Source organism: Mandrillus leucophaeus, unplaced genomic scaffold, assembly GCF_000951045.1.
Source record: "Mandrillus leucophaeus isolate KB7577 unplaced genomic scaffold, Mleu.le_1.0 Scaffold1247, whole genome shotgun sequence".
NCBI lineage: Eukaryota > Metazoa > Chordata > Mammalia > Primates > Cercopithecidae > Mandrillus > Mandrillus leucophaeus.
In genome coordinates this window covers 419,788-437,930 of record NW_012100843.1, presented here as the reverse complement: position 1 = coordinate 437,930, position 18,143 = coordinate 419,788, and the positions used below count along the sequence as shown (strand labels likewise).

The 18,143-nt window shown below is 52.0% G+C and overlaps 1 protein-coding gene and 1 long non-coding RNA gene across 2 annotated transcripts in view; one reads left to right on the top strand and one right to left on the bottom strand.

The window, feature by feature from the left end:
* Positions 1-12,101: 12,101 nt before the first annotated feature.
* The window catches only part of TCERG1L (transcription elongation regulator 1-like), a 289,722-nt gene continuing 283,680 nt past the window's right edge, over positions 12,102-18,143 (bottom strand). The window contains exons 15-16 of the mRNA XM_011971789.1: positions 17,308-17,426; positions 12,102-13,029 (exon numbers count right to left, since the gene is read on the bottom strand). Coding sequence (XP_011827179.1) covers positions 12,873-13,029; positions 17,308-17,426 — 276 coding nt within the window. The 3' untranslated portion in view covers positions 12,102-12,872. The remainder of the gene's footprint in view (positions 13,030-17,307; positions 17,427-18,143) is intronic.
* LOC105533365 lies at positions 14,879-15,411 on the top strand. The gene is made up of 2 exons (XR_001005109.1): positions 14,879-14,935; positions 15,022-15,411. It is a non-coding gene; the product is annotated as an uncharacterized LOC105533365 (long non-coding RNA).

Sequence of the window (18,143 nt, the reverse complement as noted above, 5' to 3'; positions counted from 1 at the left end):
GCTAAATCGCCAGGTGCGACCCCGTTGTTTAACCATCACAGAGGGAGATGAGGTGGAGGCAGGGAATCCAGGTAGCCAAATGACCCCACTGGAGTCCAGGCAGCTCGGTGACCTCTCCTGGATCCCAGGCAGCCGGGTGACCCCACTGGACAGCAGTTCCCTTGGTTGGTACCCTGGGTCTGCTGTCCTGCCTTTCTGAGAAATTGTCTTGGCTGTTGAAGTCCCAGTTGGCGGAGGAAGAGTGGATGGAATGAGCCAGGATGAGGAGCAATTTACTGCCAGGCTGCAAGCGCCCGTGGCTGCAGGGCAAGGGCAGAGCAGACTTCATTCCACTTCCGAGGCACTGAGCTATGTCGACACATTCACCGCGGAAGGGTTGGGGCCTTTATGGGCCATTTCCATTTCTAAAATATGGTGTAAGTTGCAAAGTGATGATGCAAATTGCAAGAGATATTTACTATGTGTAAGACTCCAATAAATATTTCTTTTATGTCCTAAATAAAACCCCAAAATTGTGAGTGTTTTGTGGGCCTCTTTTATGTCTTCCCATTATGGTCCTGGTCTTGTGATTTAGCCAAAATTTAGTGGCAGTGAACATGAGCTACAGTGGAGCTCTCTCTGACCCTGAGCACAGCCACGCACCGAGCTTGTCTTTCTGCCAGGGTCCTGGAGGGAGCCCCACCCAAGAGAAACAGAAAACAGTCAGGACACGGAAACAACATACACGTAAAAAAACCACCAAATGCAGTACGCTGATTTCTGCCCTCAGAACCCACGAGTAGATGAGGATGTCTCATGTCTCAGAGGGCAGTGTATTATATAAAAGATGAAGTAGGCAAAGACGGTGCATTCGCAAATACATTGGAATCAAGAGAGCATTTCAATTCCGTGAGCTTGAGCTACAAAAAATTGAGGGTGGAGATCTCTGACTTTGTTATTACATGTGCATTTTGGAGAAGTGGAGGGAGTTGAAATGGTAGTAAAAATGATTCATTTCTCAGCACACTTTGCCAGAAGGTGATTTATTTTAAAAAGCATATGGACGCCCACATTTCTCCACTTCTCAGGCAGAATTAGAGGACTGAAATGGAGAGATCTATCTCAGATGGACGTGGAGACGAATCAAGTAAAATCACCCACTGAAGCCAATGCTGCACTCTCTCTGAAAGTCTAGAGAAAGAACTTGTCCTCTCATGGGGACAATCATCTGATTTGTTTCCATTTCCCTGACTTCTAACTGCTTGGGGTAGAGATTATCTCCCCCAAATGATGCCAGGCAGGCCCAAGACCTTGTCCCCGATAATGAGTCATGGACAGGAGTTTATGGAATTGACACACCCAGGTAGGGTTGCTGGAGATTCAGAAATGTGGACGCTCTCATGCATTCTGTCTGTGACATGAACCCTCATGCCAGCCTCCCAGGGGAGGGTCTGCCTGAATAGGAGCCACCAGGGGATGGATGTAGAGAGAGGCAAGCTATTTTAGAGCAATGGGACTGTTCAGAGACACACACATACAGTGCATGCACACACACATGCACACACACATGCACACACACATGCACATACATACACACGTGTGCACTTACTACACACCCACACCCACACATGGTGCACGTTCACACATGGGCACACGTGCACACACACACACACACACACACACACACACACATCAGCAGGGAGGGGCTCAGCCCCAGTGGCTCCATGCTGCTTTGCTGGGCCCCAGCTCAGTTCCAGGAGCTCTCCCATCAGGCTGGGGATGCGGAGTGCTAATCCCAAGCCCTGCCCTCCAAGGCACATAATCCCAAGAGGACATTCTTTTCTTGTTAGTCCAAGAAAAACAAAAACATTTCTGAAATAAAAAGTTCTGTTTAGAACGTCTTCTTGCTCCAACCGTCCATTCCGACCCCCGCTCCACCTTTTATCCTTAGACAATCTTGGCTTGCAATCCTGGTGGGCAGAGGAGACCGGGCTGGATCCCAGTTCCAGGAAAGAGGGTGGGATGCTGGAGCAGGTGGCAGAAATGTCGTAGTTTGGCCCCGAGCCTGTGTGAAGTGAGCTTCCTTCTTTACAGACAACCACCTCACAGGAAATGTGCCAGGTCATAACAGCAGAGAAAAAGCCAAAACCAGAAAACAAGCATCGCTCTGAGTGAACATTCTCCGCCTGACCTGAGCGAGGCATTCTCGGTGGGCGGGGCAGTCAGAGCTTACGTAGTTGCTGCAGACCTGTGAGAGGACGTCTTGCTGTGACCCCTGTGTCTGGAACCCCAGCAGAGGGGTGCATTCACATGAGCACACATTCTGCAATGGGAGAAGCTCTGCCCAGGAGTGAACTGAGCTCAAGGCCAAGGCCAACGTTCCTTGTTTCATCTTCTCCCAGTAGATGGAGGCTGGAAAGGCTCTGGAGGAGACAGGGGTTGGATTGGGCAGCAGGAGGAGAGTCCAGCACGGTGGGGAGTATTCAAACCCTTCTTGACCTTGACTGTCCGCAGGTGTCTCTGAGCCTGGCAGATCCGTGGGGCGTCCCAGGGTCAGTGGCCCCCACATTGGGGCACCAGTCTGGGGTGGCCTTGCAGGGCAAGAGCTGAGTGAGGCTTGCTGGGTCGACGGGGCTGGGAGCGTGGAACACAGTGCCTGAGTCTCTGGGCCTCTGATGCAGGCCGATGTGGTGGGCACACTGGGCTCCTGGCCTGCCTAGCAGGAGGGTCACCTGGGCTGTTCCAACGAGCACAGTGGCAAATTCGTGCAAATGAGAAATCCGACCACAGCTACGTTTTTCTTATTTCCTTTCCTCTCTACCCCTATTCTGTCAAAAATGTTAAAACAGCAAATGGCCAAGTTCAGTGGCCAAACAGCAACCCAGCCACCTGTCCCCAGATTGGCCAGTTCTTGCTGGAGCCTCCCAACCAACAGAAAGAGCACTTCTCTGCCTGAGGTCAGAAGCTGTGGGAAGATCAATGCTGCCCCAAGATGGAGTCCCTGCAGGCTGCCCAACGTGGGTCAGGGCAGGGCAGGTGGAGGAGGACTGGCCAGTGTAGAAGGTAGCACTCACCTGGCTGGAGGCTGGACTTGCGGGCACAGGGCCCCCGGCCTGAGGCTTTACCTGATGGATGCTGCTCCATATGCCTGATGGGAGCTCTGAGCTGCTCTGAATGAGGGCATCTGGGATGTCAGGAGTGAAAACCAGTGGCCGGACACAGAGCTTCTCCATGAGTAGTGGCAGATTGTGGCCTGAGGCCGGTGGGGCAGCAGGTGGGGCGGCAGAGAGAGGACTGTGTCCTCTGTCAGGCTGATCTCTACAAAGGAAACCCCTTTTTCCACTCTTGGGACACCTCAGATTCCCCCATCGTGCCAGCCCAGGGATAAATCCAGGATGGCCACACGGAAAACAGCAGCCCTGTAGTTTAGGCTCAGCCTGGCCATGTAGGAACACTCGTCTTACCCCTAAGCCCCATCTCAGCTCCTCCTCCAAATTCTGGAAGCCTGGAGAATATCCGCCATCATTTCAGCCTTTTCTAAAAGTGTCTGCTTTGGTTTCAGAGACCGGCTGCCACGAGTTCAGTGGGCACAGGTGATGCAGGCTCCGCATCTGTCCACGTTCGGGCAGGCTGCCCGCCGACCTGGGCAGGATGGAGAGAAAGTTGCTGTTCAGCCGCTCATTTATGGAACAGCTTCATTTCAGCACAATCTCTGTTTATGGGTTATTCTAGCAGTGCCCAGAGCAAAATGCCTGCACCGGGCTTTGAAGGGAATGAGATGGCAAAGTCATCTGATTACCAACTTTTATGTGTGGAGGAGATATGCCGGCAGAGCAAGAGAGCAGCTGTTTTCATTTGTGGTTTGCAAACCAAGGTCGCGGCGGGTTGAGAGTATTTGGGCGAGGTGACTGGACTGGAAGTAATTCATCATTTCAGGATGGCCGGGGCCCGTGCTGCACATTCACACACATTGGAAAATCCCAGGGCTTATGTGCTAAGTCGACAGAGAGACGGTGCACAGCTAACTGGCTTTACAATTCCCATCCCGATCTAACAAACGTTCCCGATCTAACAAACGTTCCAGACAGGCGTTTGTTAGATCGGGAATTAGGCTGTGTGGTGTCCATCTGGCCACACATTCCCCACGCAGGCGATTGATCCATTCAGTCACCCATGTGCCCTCTCTTGCTGAAAAGGCTGCTGACCTCCCAGCCACGGGGAATAGATCCTGTGTAATGGGACGCAGGGCAGGGGCCAAATGTGAGAATCCCCCCAGACTGCTCCCCAAACGCAACATATGACTGCTCCCCAAATTCAACATGACACGAACGTGGATGGGATGGATCAGAGATGAGATGGCCCAGGTCACTGCTGAGAGAAGGGTTAGTGACCCGCAGGACTTGGTTCCAATGAGACAGGAGGTGCTCGTGTATCTAAGGAGAGAGGCATCAGTGAGAATGGGAAGAGGGAGCTTTGGAAGAATAAGGGAGAAAATGGGGCAGTTGTCCACGGTGCTGACTGAACTGCTGATGGGGAACAGAACTGGCTCAACGGCCCTGAGGACATGGGCTCGTGGGAAGGGCCACCCCCACGGTAGAGACAACGTCCCAGACTTCAGCTTCCCCTGCGATGACTGGAGACTCACGGGAGGTGCTGTCTCTGCTCTGAGCTCTGCTTGCCAAAGAGCCTCTGGGTGGGCCTTGTCTTCTTGTGAGGGTCTGCCCCCAGAAGCCTGAGCAGCCGTCGGTCAGGGCAAACCCTCTGCTTCCCAGGCCACCAGCCCCCTCGTCGGAAAGGAAGCGGTCAGATTGTGCATTGGCTCTGAGTGCTGCGTGGGGGGGGACATATCCCCGGAGAGCCAGAGCCACTCTCAGGAGGCAGCTGCATTACGGTCCCCTGCCTGCCTGTCCAGCTAGGGGCCAGACCCCCATCAATTCAACTCCCCTTGGAAAGACACTGGCAGAGGTGACCGGGGTCTCCAGGGGACTCACCTCTGCAGCGCAGTGGGCAAAGTCTTCACCCGGTTTCCTTCTCTGTGCCTTGGGAGAGGGTGAACATTATCATCGCACCAGCCCTGGCCTGCTGGGCTTTTCCAGACAGGCTTCTGTATCACGCTCACCAGCGCCCTCTAGGAGGCAGAGCTGTGAGAGCACCCAACGCATAGATGGGGAGATGGTGGCACAGACAAGCCGTCACAGTCAGGCTCTCCAGCCCCGGGACCAATACCGGACACCACCAGGTGCTTACCAGAGCCATACGAGGCCCTGGGCAGACCAGAGCAGCGCAGGGTGAGGTGGGCTGTCTGATGGCATTTTGTCTGAGATGCCTGTACCATCATTCAGGCTCCTCATGAGGATGGGCTGTGGCCCCCAGGGGTGTGTCAGAGCGATTGTCTCGGGTGGTGACTCAAGGGAGGAGGAGATTCGTGGGCAAAGGCCTGGAGATGCTGTGTGCCCGGCAGCCACGTACAGGCGCCTGTGTCCCGGCCTCTGCTCCCCTCATGACCTTCATCTCAAATCATGTGATGTGCAGTGGCCTGAGTGCATCCCCCAAAAACTCACATGTGAAACCTAACCCCAAGGTAATCGTGTGAGGAGGTGGGGCCTTTGGGAGGTGGTTAACTTGTGAGGGTGGAGTCTTCAGGAGTGGGATCCGCGTCTTATCAGATGGGCCCCAGAGAGCTCCCTCACCCCCTCTGCCCTGAGAGGACACAGTCAGGAGGGCCCCGTCTATGAGGAAGGGGCCCTTGCCAGACGCCAACTCTGCCGGTGCCTTGATCTTCAACTTCTAGACTCCAGAACCGTGAGAATTAAAGTCCTGTGGTTTTAAGCCCCCTGGGGTGGGGTAAGGGGTTAGAGCAGCCTGGGGCACTGTGCACTTGTCCGTCCGGTTTCCGCCTACCTCCCCAGGTCCAAGTTCCCCAACAGCAGAACCCACATCATCCTGTTTCCTGCTGGGGCCTCTGTGTTGGCAACAGTGCCTGGCACATCTTAGGAGCTCATCAGTATTTGTCAACTAAATGAAGGAATGTGATCACTTACTGTATTGTCTCGCTCTCCATGACGTATATTGAAGGGATTTTGAGAAGCCCCTGGTTGGCCTGTGTCATATCTCAGCTGTTCAGCATGGGTCCCAGGCCTTTCAGAGGCAGAGCACCGAAGATGCAGCCGACCAGACGCACCCTGAGAGCACGGCTGCTGCTGGCAGTTCCGTGGGCAGATCTTGTTACCTGTGCTCAGAGCCTCAGTGTGAGCGGCCCCTTCTGCCTGGAAGGCTCTGCTCCTGAGTCCCCCCAGCTCAGCTTCAGGACTTGTCTGTCCCCCTCACTCTCCCCACTTGCTCCCCTCCCACAGTCCCCTGCACACTCCCAGGCAGCATGTGCCACCCTGTGTGTCAGTGGCCTGATGATCTATGAGTCACTTGAAGACCAGGCTTCCGAGGCTCCCTTCCAGCAGTGCCCGGCCCAGGAGACGCAGAGCACACGTCAAAGGAATAAAGAAATGAGCACCTGCAGGAAGAGACGTTAATTCCGACAAAGCCACAGCCCCCAGTGCCCTGGGAGAAGCCCAGGGTCCAGGGCAGGGTGTGGTTTGCGGATCTGGAGTCAAACAGACTTCTGTGCAAGTTCTAGCTGTGTCCCTATTACCCAGACTTTGGACAAATTGCTCACTCTTTCTAAACTTCAGAGTCTTCTGCGAAGTGAGAGTGGCAATAGGATTTACCCCAAAGGATTGTTGAGAGGACAAAATGAGTCAAGGAAGAAAGGACTGAGCTGCACGCCTGGACTAGAATGAGCATTTGCTCAGTTACTCACTATGATTAGTGTTCAGATTGTTCACAGATCAAGGGTCATGGTCATTTGGAAATAGGAGCATGTTCCACTTACAATGAGTGCGCACCAATCACCTGCAAACAGTGGCTTAAAGTAATGACCCCTTTGATTTTGCTCCTGGGCGTGTGCTTTGGGCAGGGCTCAGTGGGGAGAGTTGGTGTCCGCCCGGCTCAGTGTCAGAAGGTGCCTTCAAGCGCTGGGAGCTGGGCTCCTAGGAGGCTCCCACACTAGCTCCTGTCGCCTGAGGCCACAGCTGGGGCCTCTCTAGGCAGGCAGGGCTTCCTCACAATATGGTGGCTCCCACAGGAGAATGTCCTGGGCAAGGAGGAGCCAGGCAGAGGCTGCCTCCTTTCAGAGCCTGGCCTGGCAAGTCACATGCGTCCTCCTTGTGCTCTCTGGTTGAAAGCAGTCACTGGTCCCTGCTGGATTCACAGGGCAGGAACCCAGACCCCACTCGTTGTCATGGCCATGGCAAGGGGAGCACGTGGGCTGTGGGTATGTCTGTGTGTCTCTGTAAAGCACGCGGTGGTGAGTGGGGGAGCACAGCCTGCACTGTGTGGATAGACACGGCTGGCCCTACGCCTGGAGAAGCCATCAGAGCCCCAGGAGAGGCTATTTCCACATGGCTTCCACTCCCTCACCTCCAATACAGTAAATACGCATTATTTTAAGATCTCCAAATGATTTCCAAGTGTAATGCAATTTTTAAAGATCGAGTCTTGGAAAACAGAGTTTGGAGGCAGGAAGGGACTCAATCGCAAGACAAAATCCCTAAAACTGTACGGAAACAGTTCTGTTTGCTCTGAATTCTGCTCTCCTGAGCAGCTGTCCGAATCCCTGTTTTCTGTGCCCCCTCACCCCACTGCTATCCTCTGTCCTCTACTGTCCCTGTTCTCATGGGGATGGCCCTCCCTCCTCATTGCCAGTGCCCGAGGGCACAGTGACTTCACAATGCCAGTCTTCATGGGTCTCTTCACGTCGGCAGGCCCGGCAAGGGCGTGACTACATTATGCTGACAGCGTTTGACAAACAAGCAGGAGTTTTTCACCTGCATCACACTTCACATTCTTAATGGAGAAAAGACAAGCAAAAAAAAAAAAAAAACAAGGGAAGTATTTTGGGGGCAATACAACTTCCTCTTATTATTGTTTGAAGCAGATCATTCGAAAGAAGCAGCAACAAGAAAATAAACAGTAGCGACAATAAACGTTTAGTAAAGAAATGAATGGAATACTGAGTGAACCTTGGTAAAAAAAAAAAAAAAAAAAGTGTCCTGACCATCTGTGAAGAAACAGCAGGGCCGTGAGTCCACGCAGGCTCATCCATCTCCGTCACGCCACGCTCCTTCTCTGGTCTCGACTGCTCACGGCCAGGAAGGCCCGGGGCCCCCTCATCCTCCCTGCGGGGGCCTCCCCACAGAGCAGGGGGTGCTGGGGAGCGGCAGACAGGCAAGGGGCATGCTCTGATGTGTGGAGAGGCTGGCAGATCTGGCAGCAGCAAGGAGGAGCTGAGAACTCCCAGGCAGAGAGAGAAGGCCCGGGTGGGGCCGGGGTGGGCAGGGAACCCCTGAGCTGAGACCCCAGGGGCAAGTCTGAGAGAAGAACAGAGAAAGAGAGGAGGATGAGCGAGGAGCCAGGGGAGGGTGGGAGGGGTTAGTGAAAGGCAAAGGTCCCAGGAAGGTGAGAGGTGGGTGGGCCCAGCCAGCCGACAGCCGCAGGAAGCTCTTGGGCTCTGGAGCTTGGAGGGAAGCTTCTGTCCCATGACCAAGGCCAGCGACTGCCTCTCCTTCCGCTCTCCTGCTGGTCCTGGGTGAGATTCAGTGATCTCTGATGGACACTCTAATAGAATATTTTAGTTTCCTGCTAAATTCTAAGAGGCTATTATCAAGTTCATCCAAGTTATGTTAGTGGCATTTAAAATGTAAGTGAAACACGGAAAAATGAAATTATAACCTAATGCTGTTTTTCTATAATATCTTAAATACATACTGAAACTAGAAAGGTTATTTATATCTACAGCCCCCAAAGTAGGAGAACATTGGAAATGCACTCCCTATAGACAGACATCACGAGGGGTTTCAGAGCTCGTTTTGCTCCCTGAACACGTCCCTAATTACACCTGCGTTCCCCCTTCATCTCCACGGCATTGCTGATGGGCCCACAGATGGGCGTGCAGGTAGATACAACCATCAGCATGGAGATGGCTCCATCACTCAGCTAACCATGACTTTAAATCATTTAATTCTCTTCGAATCATAATCATGGCTGTATGAACTAACATACAAGACCCCCGCATATTTGGATGAAAAGCAAAAATACCCAGGAGTTTTCCTCCAGGCCGGCGGCACCCGTGTGTTCCTAAGCACCGAGAGAGTATGGATTCTTTCATGTTTGCGGAAACAGCTAACACGGTGCCCTCCCCATGCACTCATGCTGATCTCATTTCTGGTGTAACTGTGCCTTGTCGTGAGCATTCGATAATTACTATCTGGGCGACGATGGAAATGATGGCGGGGATTAGAGAGTCATGGTGCTGACGGCCCACAGATGGCCACTGGCTAGGGGTGACGGAGGAGGGCTTACCAGAGTGTGACCCTGAACACTGGAGCCGAGCTGAGGGAAGTCAGGGAGGGCAGAGTGCCTGGGAAAAGCCACCACAGATGCTGCTTCTAGCCCGAGCCTGAAAGGGCGGGAAAGGCCACTGTTGCCAAAGTCCACGTGAGCCGTGGCTGTAGGAACAGCTCCCTGACCAGAGCTGTGGCCCTGGGCAAAGGAAATAATGTGGCCAGGCAGCAGGGAAGAGGGGGAACAGACACCCCAAACTCCCCCGCCCACCATCACTGTTTCCTGCTGCTGCCTCCCATTGACAGAAGCAGCCAAGAGCAGGAAGGAAGAGGGCCCAGAGCCGTGGTGTGGGAGACTCGGGGGCCACAGGGCGGGGCAGAACCCCTGGGAGAGGAGTTTTGGGAACGAATAGAAACTATGGAGCTCTGGCCCCTCACCCCACAGCACACTCACAGGCATTGGTGAGGACGGGGCCCCTTCCCCAGCATGGGAGAATCCACTGAGGTAACACCACAAAGTCCCCAGCAGAAACCCGGGGCAGTGGGCCGAGTGAGATAACAGGGGAGAGAAAGGGGAAGACGTGATCCACGGAAGAATTCAGCTGCTCAGGTCCTATTTCCAGAGACAGCCATGAGCCCTTGGATGAGAATCACCACTTCCAGCTCCATCTCAGGCTCCTTTTACCCAAAACCATGTGATGGGTGAGCCAAGCTTGCTTTTCTGTGGGGTCCAAGTCTTTACCACTGCTGACTTTCTGAGTTGATAGTTTCCTGCCAACCAGTGCCAAGCACTGAGTGGTACTAAAGATGCCCAGCAAATTCCGCAGGGTCCAGTCATGGTTCTCCGAGTCCTCATTATGTGGAATTGGGAGAATTCGCCCCAGCCAGCAGAGCGGCCACCTTCTCCACCTCCTGCTTCAGAGCCAGGAGGGGTCCAAATAGCAAGAAGCTGCCACGGCCTCCAGTTGAACAGAACCAAGATGGTGAGCAAACTCTGCCCTTGGGCAACAGGCTCTTCACACGCACCAGCCCAGGGCTGTGGGGATGGACATAAAGATTCCCTAAGTAGGTTAATGAGTCGAATGACCCAAGGGGCCACTCCCACCTCCCCTTGTTGCACCTGGTTCCAGGGGAAACGCCGCCTCTTGCAGGCTGCTGGGCTCTGGTGGGCACCATAACCCACAGGCACCAGACCCTCAGGGTTTTGTCTCCCAGGTGGCACCGCATCCAGGCCCTCGTAGGTTATTCCAGACTTATCAAGGCAGCTGCTGTGGGGGTGGGCACATGGGAACACCACTGAGTCGGGTGGCTCTGAGCTCATTGTTGCAATAACTTTCACTTGGATTGAATCCCTTGGTCAACAAGACATCTTGCGGGCAGCCCTGGAGATGGAGGCCATCCTGGAGGAATCAGGTCATGATCACTGTAGAAGTGCTTCAGGCAGGGAAAGAACATCTGCCTCTGGGGAGGTAATCAAATGAGAAGAAATTGCTTCCTCATTAATGAGACAATTTCACATGATCAGCCCAACAAAGGGGCCATCGATGAGACTGAACATTGGCCTTTTGTGGCAGTAGCTCCACCCCCTCCCTGAGCAATTCTACTAAAGCCTATGCAGACCCCGCACCCCGCCCTCGAGGTCACTTTGAAGTTGGCCCAAAGCGTAAGAATCAGGGTAGTGAGGGAAAGACACAGGCTGATGGCCGCAGGACCATTGTCTTCTCCCCGAGTGTGCCTTGTGAAGGGGATTTCCCAAGCACATGGGACCCGAATATCTCCACATTCTGTGTCCATCCCAACAATTCCCAGACTTCTTCATCTCTTGCTTGTGGACACTCAGTAACCCCAGCCCATAAGCCAGTGCTCCCCTTTCACCGAGAGGAAGGAAAGGTTTACAAAGTGGTGGCTTCCACAGCCTGAGGCCACTCACTGAGGCTTCTCCTTCACAACGGCCATCGGCACCACTCCGGACCAGGCCATTACTGGTGTCTGGAGCCAGCAGAGCTGGGGACTCCCCCGTGAGTCCTGGCAAGCACCTTCCCTCCTCTGTCGGCGGGGGACCAGGAGTTCAGCAGGAGGCAGCACTGTGGGCAGGGGCGGGACTGGGGCCATGAGTCGAGTTCCCCTGGTCAGGGCTGCTTTGCCCATGCTGTGTCCACTCTAAGTGAAACATGGTTGTGCACCTGCAGTTTTGTGTTGGGTGGACTGGACAGTAGGCCTGAGCCTGATCAACGGCCCCGGAACCCCCAGGGGCCACCTGACACAGAGGTGAGGTGTTAACAGTGACAGTGTCAGGACCAGGGCTGATCTCAGTGAAGAGTGGATCCCACCTTGCCCAAGTACATCCTAATAAGTGTGGGAAAAAGTGTTCCCATGGGAGCTAATTAAGAAGAAGGTAGGTGAGGAGGCTGTGTCACTCTTTACTAGGGGACAAAGACATTGTATCTGAACAGATAACTCCACAAATCTTGAAATAAATAAATGGATGTTCAATAGTTCAAGGAACGCAATTAATTAGCGAAGGTTTTGCCCAACATGGTTCCAGCCAGGACTTCTAAGTATGTTAAAAAGTAAGATTTGGTGTGAGTGGCATTTTCATGGTCCTTATTGCAATCATCAGGATTTTTTTCCCCCTGAATCTTTCAAAACTGGGTATCTTTAGTTGAAACACAATTTTGCTGCTTAAGATCATAAGGAATGCCTTAGTCACACACACACACACACACGCTGGTTTAAAATATTTATTGATTAAAAAAAATTAAAAATTTTTTATACAAAGGTGATGAGAAAAAATCTCATGCAAACTCTGGGCATACAATAAAAATAACTCAAATATTAATATGATGGTTTTGTACAAAATAATTCTTTTGAAGTAGGACCTGTGGCAACCAGCACGGCTCCCTGCTCCAGACCGGGACGCCCCACTGGGAGGAACGCGCGGCCACCCTTGGAAACCTGTAAGTGATCCACAGTCCAGGTGTGGGATGCTCACAGTCGTCACTATGATGAACAATGAAAACCCTATTGCTGCTACTCAGAAACGAGACTGAGACCTAGGGACAGAGTAAGGAATTCCTCAACGCCGCGGGAATCCTGGAGGAGCGAAGTAATTCACAAAGGTTTTTTAGAAAAGTCTTCGCTAATCGTCTCAGGTGATGACACAAATGCCTTGAGATGGTTACGGAGGCTCCTGTTCCCGCTTCCCCACAGTCCTGCAGTGTATTGATAATTTGTGTATATTACAAGTAATTTGCATAATTAAAACAATTAAGAGATCGACGTATCATGACGATTAGAAATGCATCAAACTCTGAACGTACAAAAGAGAGAGCTTCAATATGAAACAGTAATCCTCTGAGAACGAAGACCCCGCAGCGCCGGTGCCCGCTGGGTCGTGCAGGTGCCGGCCGCCCCACGCCCCTGTCTGTCTCCACCGTGACCTCCTTGCCCCCGGCACACCCAGGGCCAACCCCCGGGCTTATTGCATTTTTCACAAACTCATCTCATTTTCCGCAGCCTTAGTCTGTTTTCCTTGTCCCGTTTCTTAAGAATAAGTATGAATTGGTTGAAAAAATGCTCCTGGTCCTTTCTTTTTTGAACAAGTCGGAACCTCTGATCCCGGCCGTATTTCTCCGCAAACTCCTTAAATGTGGTCCTGAAAAAGAAAGAGTTTCCTGAGACACCTTCCAGAGAGCAACTCTGGCCTCCCCAGAGATCCTGCTGCGGTACTGCCTGAGCAAGCAGCCAGCCCTTCCACCAGGCCTGGCCGTGGGCGGCAGGGCACCCGGTGGGTGAGCGGCTCTGGCCGGCCGTGCCTGCTTCTCACCGGGGTCCTGCAGAGCCCTGACCTGCCCTCACTTGCAGGACCCCCTGGTCTCTCCTCTGAGTGGTCTCCAGAAATGAGCAGCCCCCACTAGCCTCCTCAGCCGTCTCCTCAGCCTCCTCAGCCGGCTCGTGCAGCTGTCACTCTCCCAGCCGTCCCCGTCACAACTGTGCCTGCCAGGTCTCCTCCGCCCCTTCCTTGCTGCCACCATGCTCTGCCTGCCACGGTCTTTCTTACACTGTTCCCTCCGCCTGGCACACCCTTCCCTTGTTTCTTCCCCCAGTTAGAGCTGCTGGTCATGAGAAACCAGACCAAGGCATCTTCTTTGGGAAACTCGCCCTACCTAGAAGGTCAGAGAACTGTGACTCCATCATAGCCCTCTTCACAGTGGTGATCTTGTCAAACCTCACGTGTGGAACCGGACTCCCACGTTCGAATGGGGGAGGCATTATCTGCTTCATTCTCCGATAAACGCCCTGAATGTCCAGCCCAGTGTCTGGCAAGTAGTGAGCCCCAAACACTGATGGAGTGAATCAGAGCTGCCAGGTCAGGTGGTGCCCCACAGGAAAACACGAGTGACCCAGTCTAGACCAGCAAGGCTGTTCTCAAGGCTAGGGCAGCTCAGAGGGCAAAACAGGACGCGCCTCTGCGGTGACCAACCTGACCTTCACAGGCACCGGGCCCCGCAACTTCCTGTTCTCTTAGCCTTGAACTTGAAGCCAGGAACAGTCACAGGGATAGAGGGGCCGAGGCCTGGAGCCACTGGTCCATGCAAATGCACTCGCTTGTCCAGCAACGGCAGGGCCTGGCCTGGGCAATGTGCTCCGGGGTGCCTGGAAAAATGTGGTCATTTTTGTCCGGGGGATTCTTCTTATTCCCTCCCATTTCTCTTCACAGAGAATTTTACACTTCCTTGCAGACACTGAATTATTGTGTTAAATTATTATAACTTAATAGCTTCTGAAATATACAAACAACAAGATTATGCCGACATGGCTGTTAGAAGACAAGACAAATAATTATCAGACTCATGCTCATTTCTGTCACTGAACAACTCGTCTCATTCCTTCCCCAAGGCGCTGCCGTTTTCCTGCTCTCCATCTGTGGGGGGCTTGTTTACACATCTCTTGCAAGAAAAGCACTTCTCTCTGGCTTCCCTCTTCCTCCCTCCCTCCTTCTTGCCCTCTCCCTTGCTTTCCTTTCCTCCTTCCTTCTCTCCCTCCCTCCTTTTCTCCCCATTCCTTTCTTCCTTCTCTCCCTCCTTCCCCCTTCCTTCCTTTACTGATGTAACAACCTTGCTGTGCCGTGGCTACGCCACACTCCACCCCTGACCTGCGCGGAGTGAGTCAAATGGTCAGACTCGCCTGGGCTTGTTCCACGCTCCCCTGGCTAGACAGGCATCTACACATTCTCAGTTAGGGGCTGGACAGGTGCCGCTGCTAGACAGGTCCTATTCTGGGTCTCTCTGAAAAAGTGTCCCTGAAAAGAAAGGGAGCTTCATACCTCTGTGGCCCCTGAGCCATGCCGAGGGGCAGCATTGGCTTTCTGCTGATGCTGACGAGCTGTGGTGTGAGCTCAGGAAGGTGAGTCACGGGCCCTGCATCTCTGTTCTCCCTCCACTAAGCGGGACTCAGGACAGCCTGCCATGAAGGAGGCAGCTGCTGCAGCTTCCAAGAAGGAGCACCAGGTGTCAACCCCACCAGGTAGCCAACCCCACCTGGCTAGGACCCAGTCCCTAGTGGCTGCTCTCCCGAGAGGCGGGCAGGGCTGGGGCTAGGGGCTGTCCGGGAATTCTGGGCTATCCCATCACCACCATGCCCACAGGCTGCTCAAGACTGAGGCTGAGACGGGCGACCAGGAAGGGACTGTATGGCTGTAGGAGGCCACACAGCCCCAGGAGGCTGCTTCGAAGAGGCCCACATGGCCTGCATGGGGATGAGCCTAGCTGTCCAGCATGTGGTCATTTGAATTGCACATGTTTCAATAGGAGGCCTACAGAACGGTAGACAGGAGATCTGGAAAAAGTTTTTGAAATGTTGTAAACTTAGCTACTTTAAAAATAAAAAAAAAGCTTTATGATTATAAAAGCAATACATCTCAAGTGTAAATGCTAAAATTTGCTGCATTATAGTAAGCATTTTATGATCGCCATGCACCCTATACCATTATGTTGTATAGTTTAAATATATGTAATAAAATTTCTTTTAAAAAATAGCAGGCAATTAAATCTAATTTTAAAAATAGTCAGTATAACTCCCTTCTAATTTCTACCACTCATTTTCCGTGTGTGTATGTCATCTTTTTTAAATGACTCATTGCATTCTGAATATCTTTTTCCGTTGTCTTCATGATGTATTCATGGGAAGGGGAGTATGTGGCTTATTGCTACCATTTTATCAATAGAGAGACAGAGAATGCTGGCCAAATGTCCTTAATAGTAATGACGGTCTCAACAGTAATGACCGCTATAACTTTTGGAGCTCCTCCTGCCTGCCAGGCGCCACTGGGGTCCCTCCCTGTAGCCCCTCACTCCATCCTCCTAGTCACTTGCTGAGGTGTGTGTGGTCATCCTCCCATTTGGAGGAAGGCTCTGAAGGTCCAATACTTACCCCATGGCCAGGATAAGATGGGCCAGGGCCGGGGCCAGGCTGTGAACTAAGGCAGAGAAGGGGCTCCTGTACCTTTCCCAAGCCCTTGCCTCCGTGGCCTCTGTCCCATGGCCACCTGGTGGGTGGACACAGCTGAGCCATGGCTAGAACCCAGCATTCTCATGTCTACTTTAACCACAGAAAATCACACGTTGCAAGCAACGGGACACACATTTACTTGCCCACGTTAGCACTTGTGATGAAGATAACTCATGCTATTTTTCCCCATTCAGAAAGTACCTGTTCTCTAGAATAGTTAGAGAAGTTTTATGAGGATTGTGTAACTAGCACTAACTTAGGCCACCCAATTCTTGATCAACCAAACCACAGGTCAAACAAAGGAGGCCTATGCCTTCATAGAAAGCATCAATTAATGTCTGCTTAAAAACTGATGCTGGCCGGGCGTGGTGGCTCATGCCTGTAACCCCAGCACTTTGGGAGGCTGAGGCAGGTGGATCACCTGAGGTCAGGAGTTCAAGACCAGCCTGGTCAACATGGTGAAACCCCGTCTCTACTAAAAAATACAAAAATTAGCTGGGCATGGTAGTGGGTGCCTGTTATCCCAGCTACTTGGGAGGCTGAAGCAGGGAGAATTGCTTGAACCTCGGAGGCGAAGGTTACAGTAAACCAAGATCGTGCCACCGTACTACAGCCTGGGTGAAAAGTGAGACTGTCTCAAAAATAAACAAAAAACAAAAACAAACAAACAAAAAACCTGATGCTGGATCTTCCGGTCTAAAATAAAAATACATTGTCAACCATTTTTATGCTTACAAAACTTACAGTTTTATAGTTCTAAGAGTAGTACATGTTCATTAATTTATAAAGATTAGTCAATTAGAGCTAATTTTTAAGAGTTAAGCTTACGTGTTCTTCCGATTTCTAACATCTATTTTCTTATAAGTGTGTCTTATTTCATGGAAATAATGCCTCACTTATTATTTTAGTAAGTCTTGGCAACCCAGTTAACTCAGTTCACTTCTCCAGTATATCAAATCTTCATCTTATTCTGGGACCAACTGTTAAGACATCTGGAACCAAGGGGTGTGGTAGGGGTTACGGTGCTGTTGTTTGTGGTTAGCTTTGCATTTTTGCTTCTTGATCATTAGCTCAGAAACTCGACCTCATCTCATGGCTGCTGATGTATTGATTGGTTATCTGGGTCAGTCAGGGCCCCTGACGTTTGAAAGGCATGCAGGGTAAGAATAAAATGGTTGTGATGCATTTGGATAGCAAATAGCCCACTTTCCCAGGACTGATGAGAGGGACATTTGGAGGCTCATGACAGGCAGCATGGTAGAGGGGAGTCAGCCTGGTCTCACTGGCAGGTCTTCAAAGCTCACACTTTTGTGTCTGTGGAAGGCTGGGTTACACAATTTAACAAAAACAAACCTGAGGAGTCCGCTTGTAATTGGCAAGTTCCCAGCCCCAGAAATCATCTGGTATATTTATCTCTCCATACCTGGGAGACACTTTAGATTCCTCTAGAAGTTTCTTGAATTCTTCTTTGGCTAGCAGCAATTTACTTTTCTTTTCCTTGTATTCTTCTTTTATTCTTGTCTTGACAAACTGTTCAAATATCTTAAAACACAGACACAGAAGAAAAACATCATGAAATTGCATATCAGAAATGAAATCTTGTATTCCAAGCACAACATGAGAAAGCAGCAAGAATCTATGGCAAAAGCTGTCCTTGTTCACAGCTGCTGGAGTTATGAGCAACAGCCTTTCAGCATAGCTCTCCAGGATCCAAGCGGTCTGAATAATTAAACCTGGGTCCCCACACGGCCTGGCGTTTTTCTACATGCAGGCGCCATTTCTGGGTCAAACGTGAAACAGCCCTGCTGGAGAAACCCGGAGAATGACTTGGCTGCCCTCTCCGCAGGCATCTGGAACCAACTGGCAATCTGGAACTCATGCCGTAGGCTGCAGTGGTCCTCGCTGTGGCCTCCGAGCAGCATCCGTACTGCACGGCCTCCTCACTTTCTCATCATGGCCAGTGGCACCAGAACACAGCAGAGCACTCAGTTCGTGCTACTCACTTCCTAGGGTGACGTAATTGACATTCGAGTCTCCCAAAAATGACCTTAACTTGTGAAAAGAAAGTAAATTCTGCATCTCTGATCCCCACTTGTGAACCTGGGAGTCTGGCGCGTTGGGGAGGACTCAGGGCGCACAAGCGGCCTCTTCTGAGGAGGTCATGGGATGCCAGGCTGCCTGGGTCATCAGGGTGGAAACAACTGACCAGGAGGCCTGACCCTTGGGCACTGGGCATGCCCCAGTCTGACCAGAAGTACG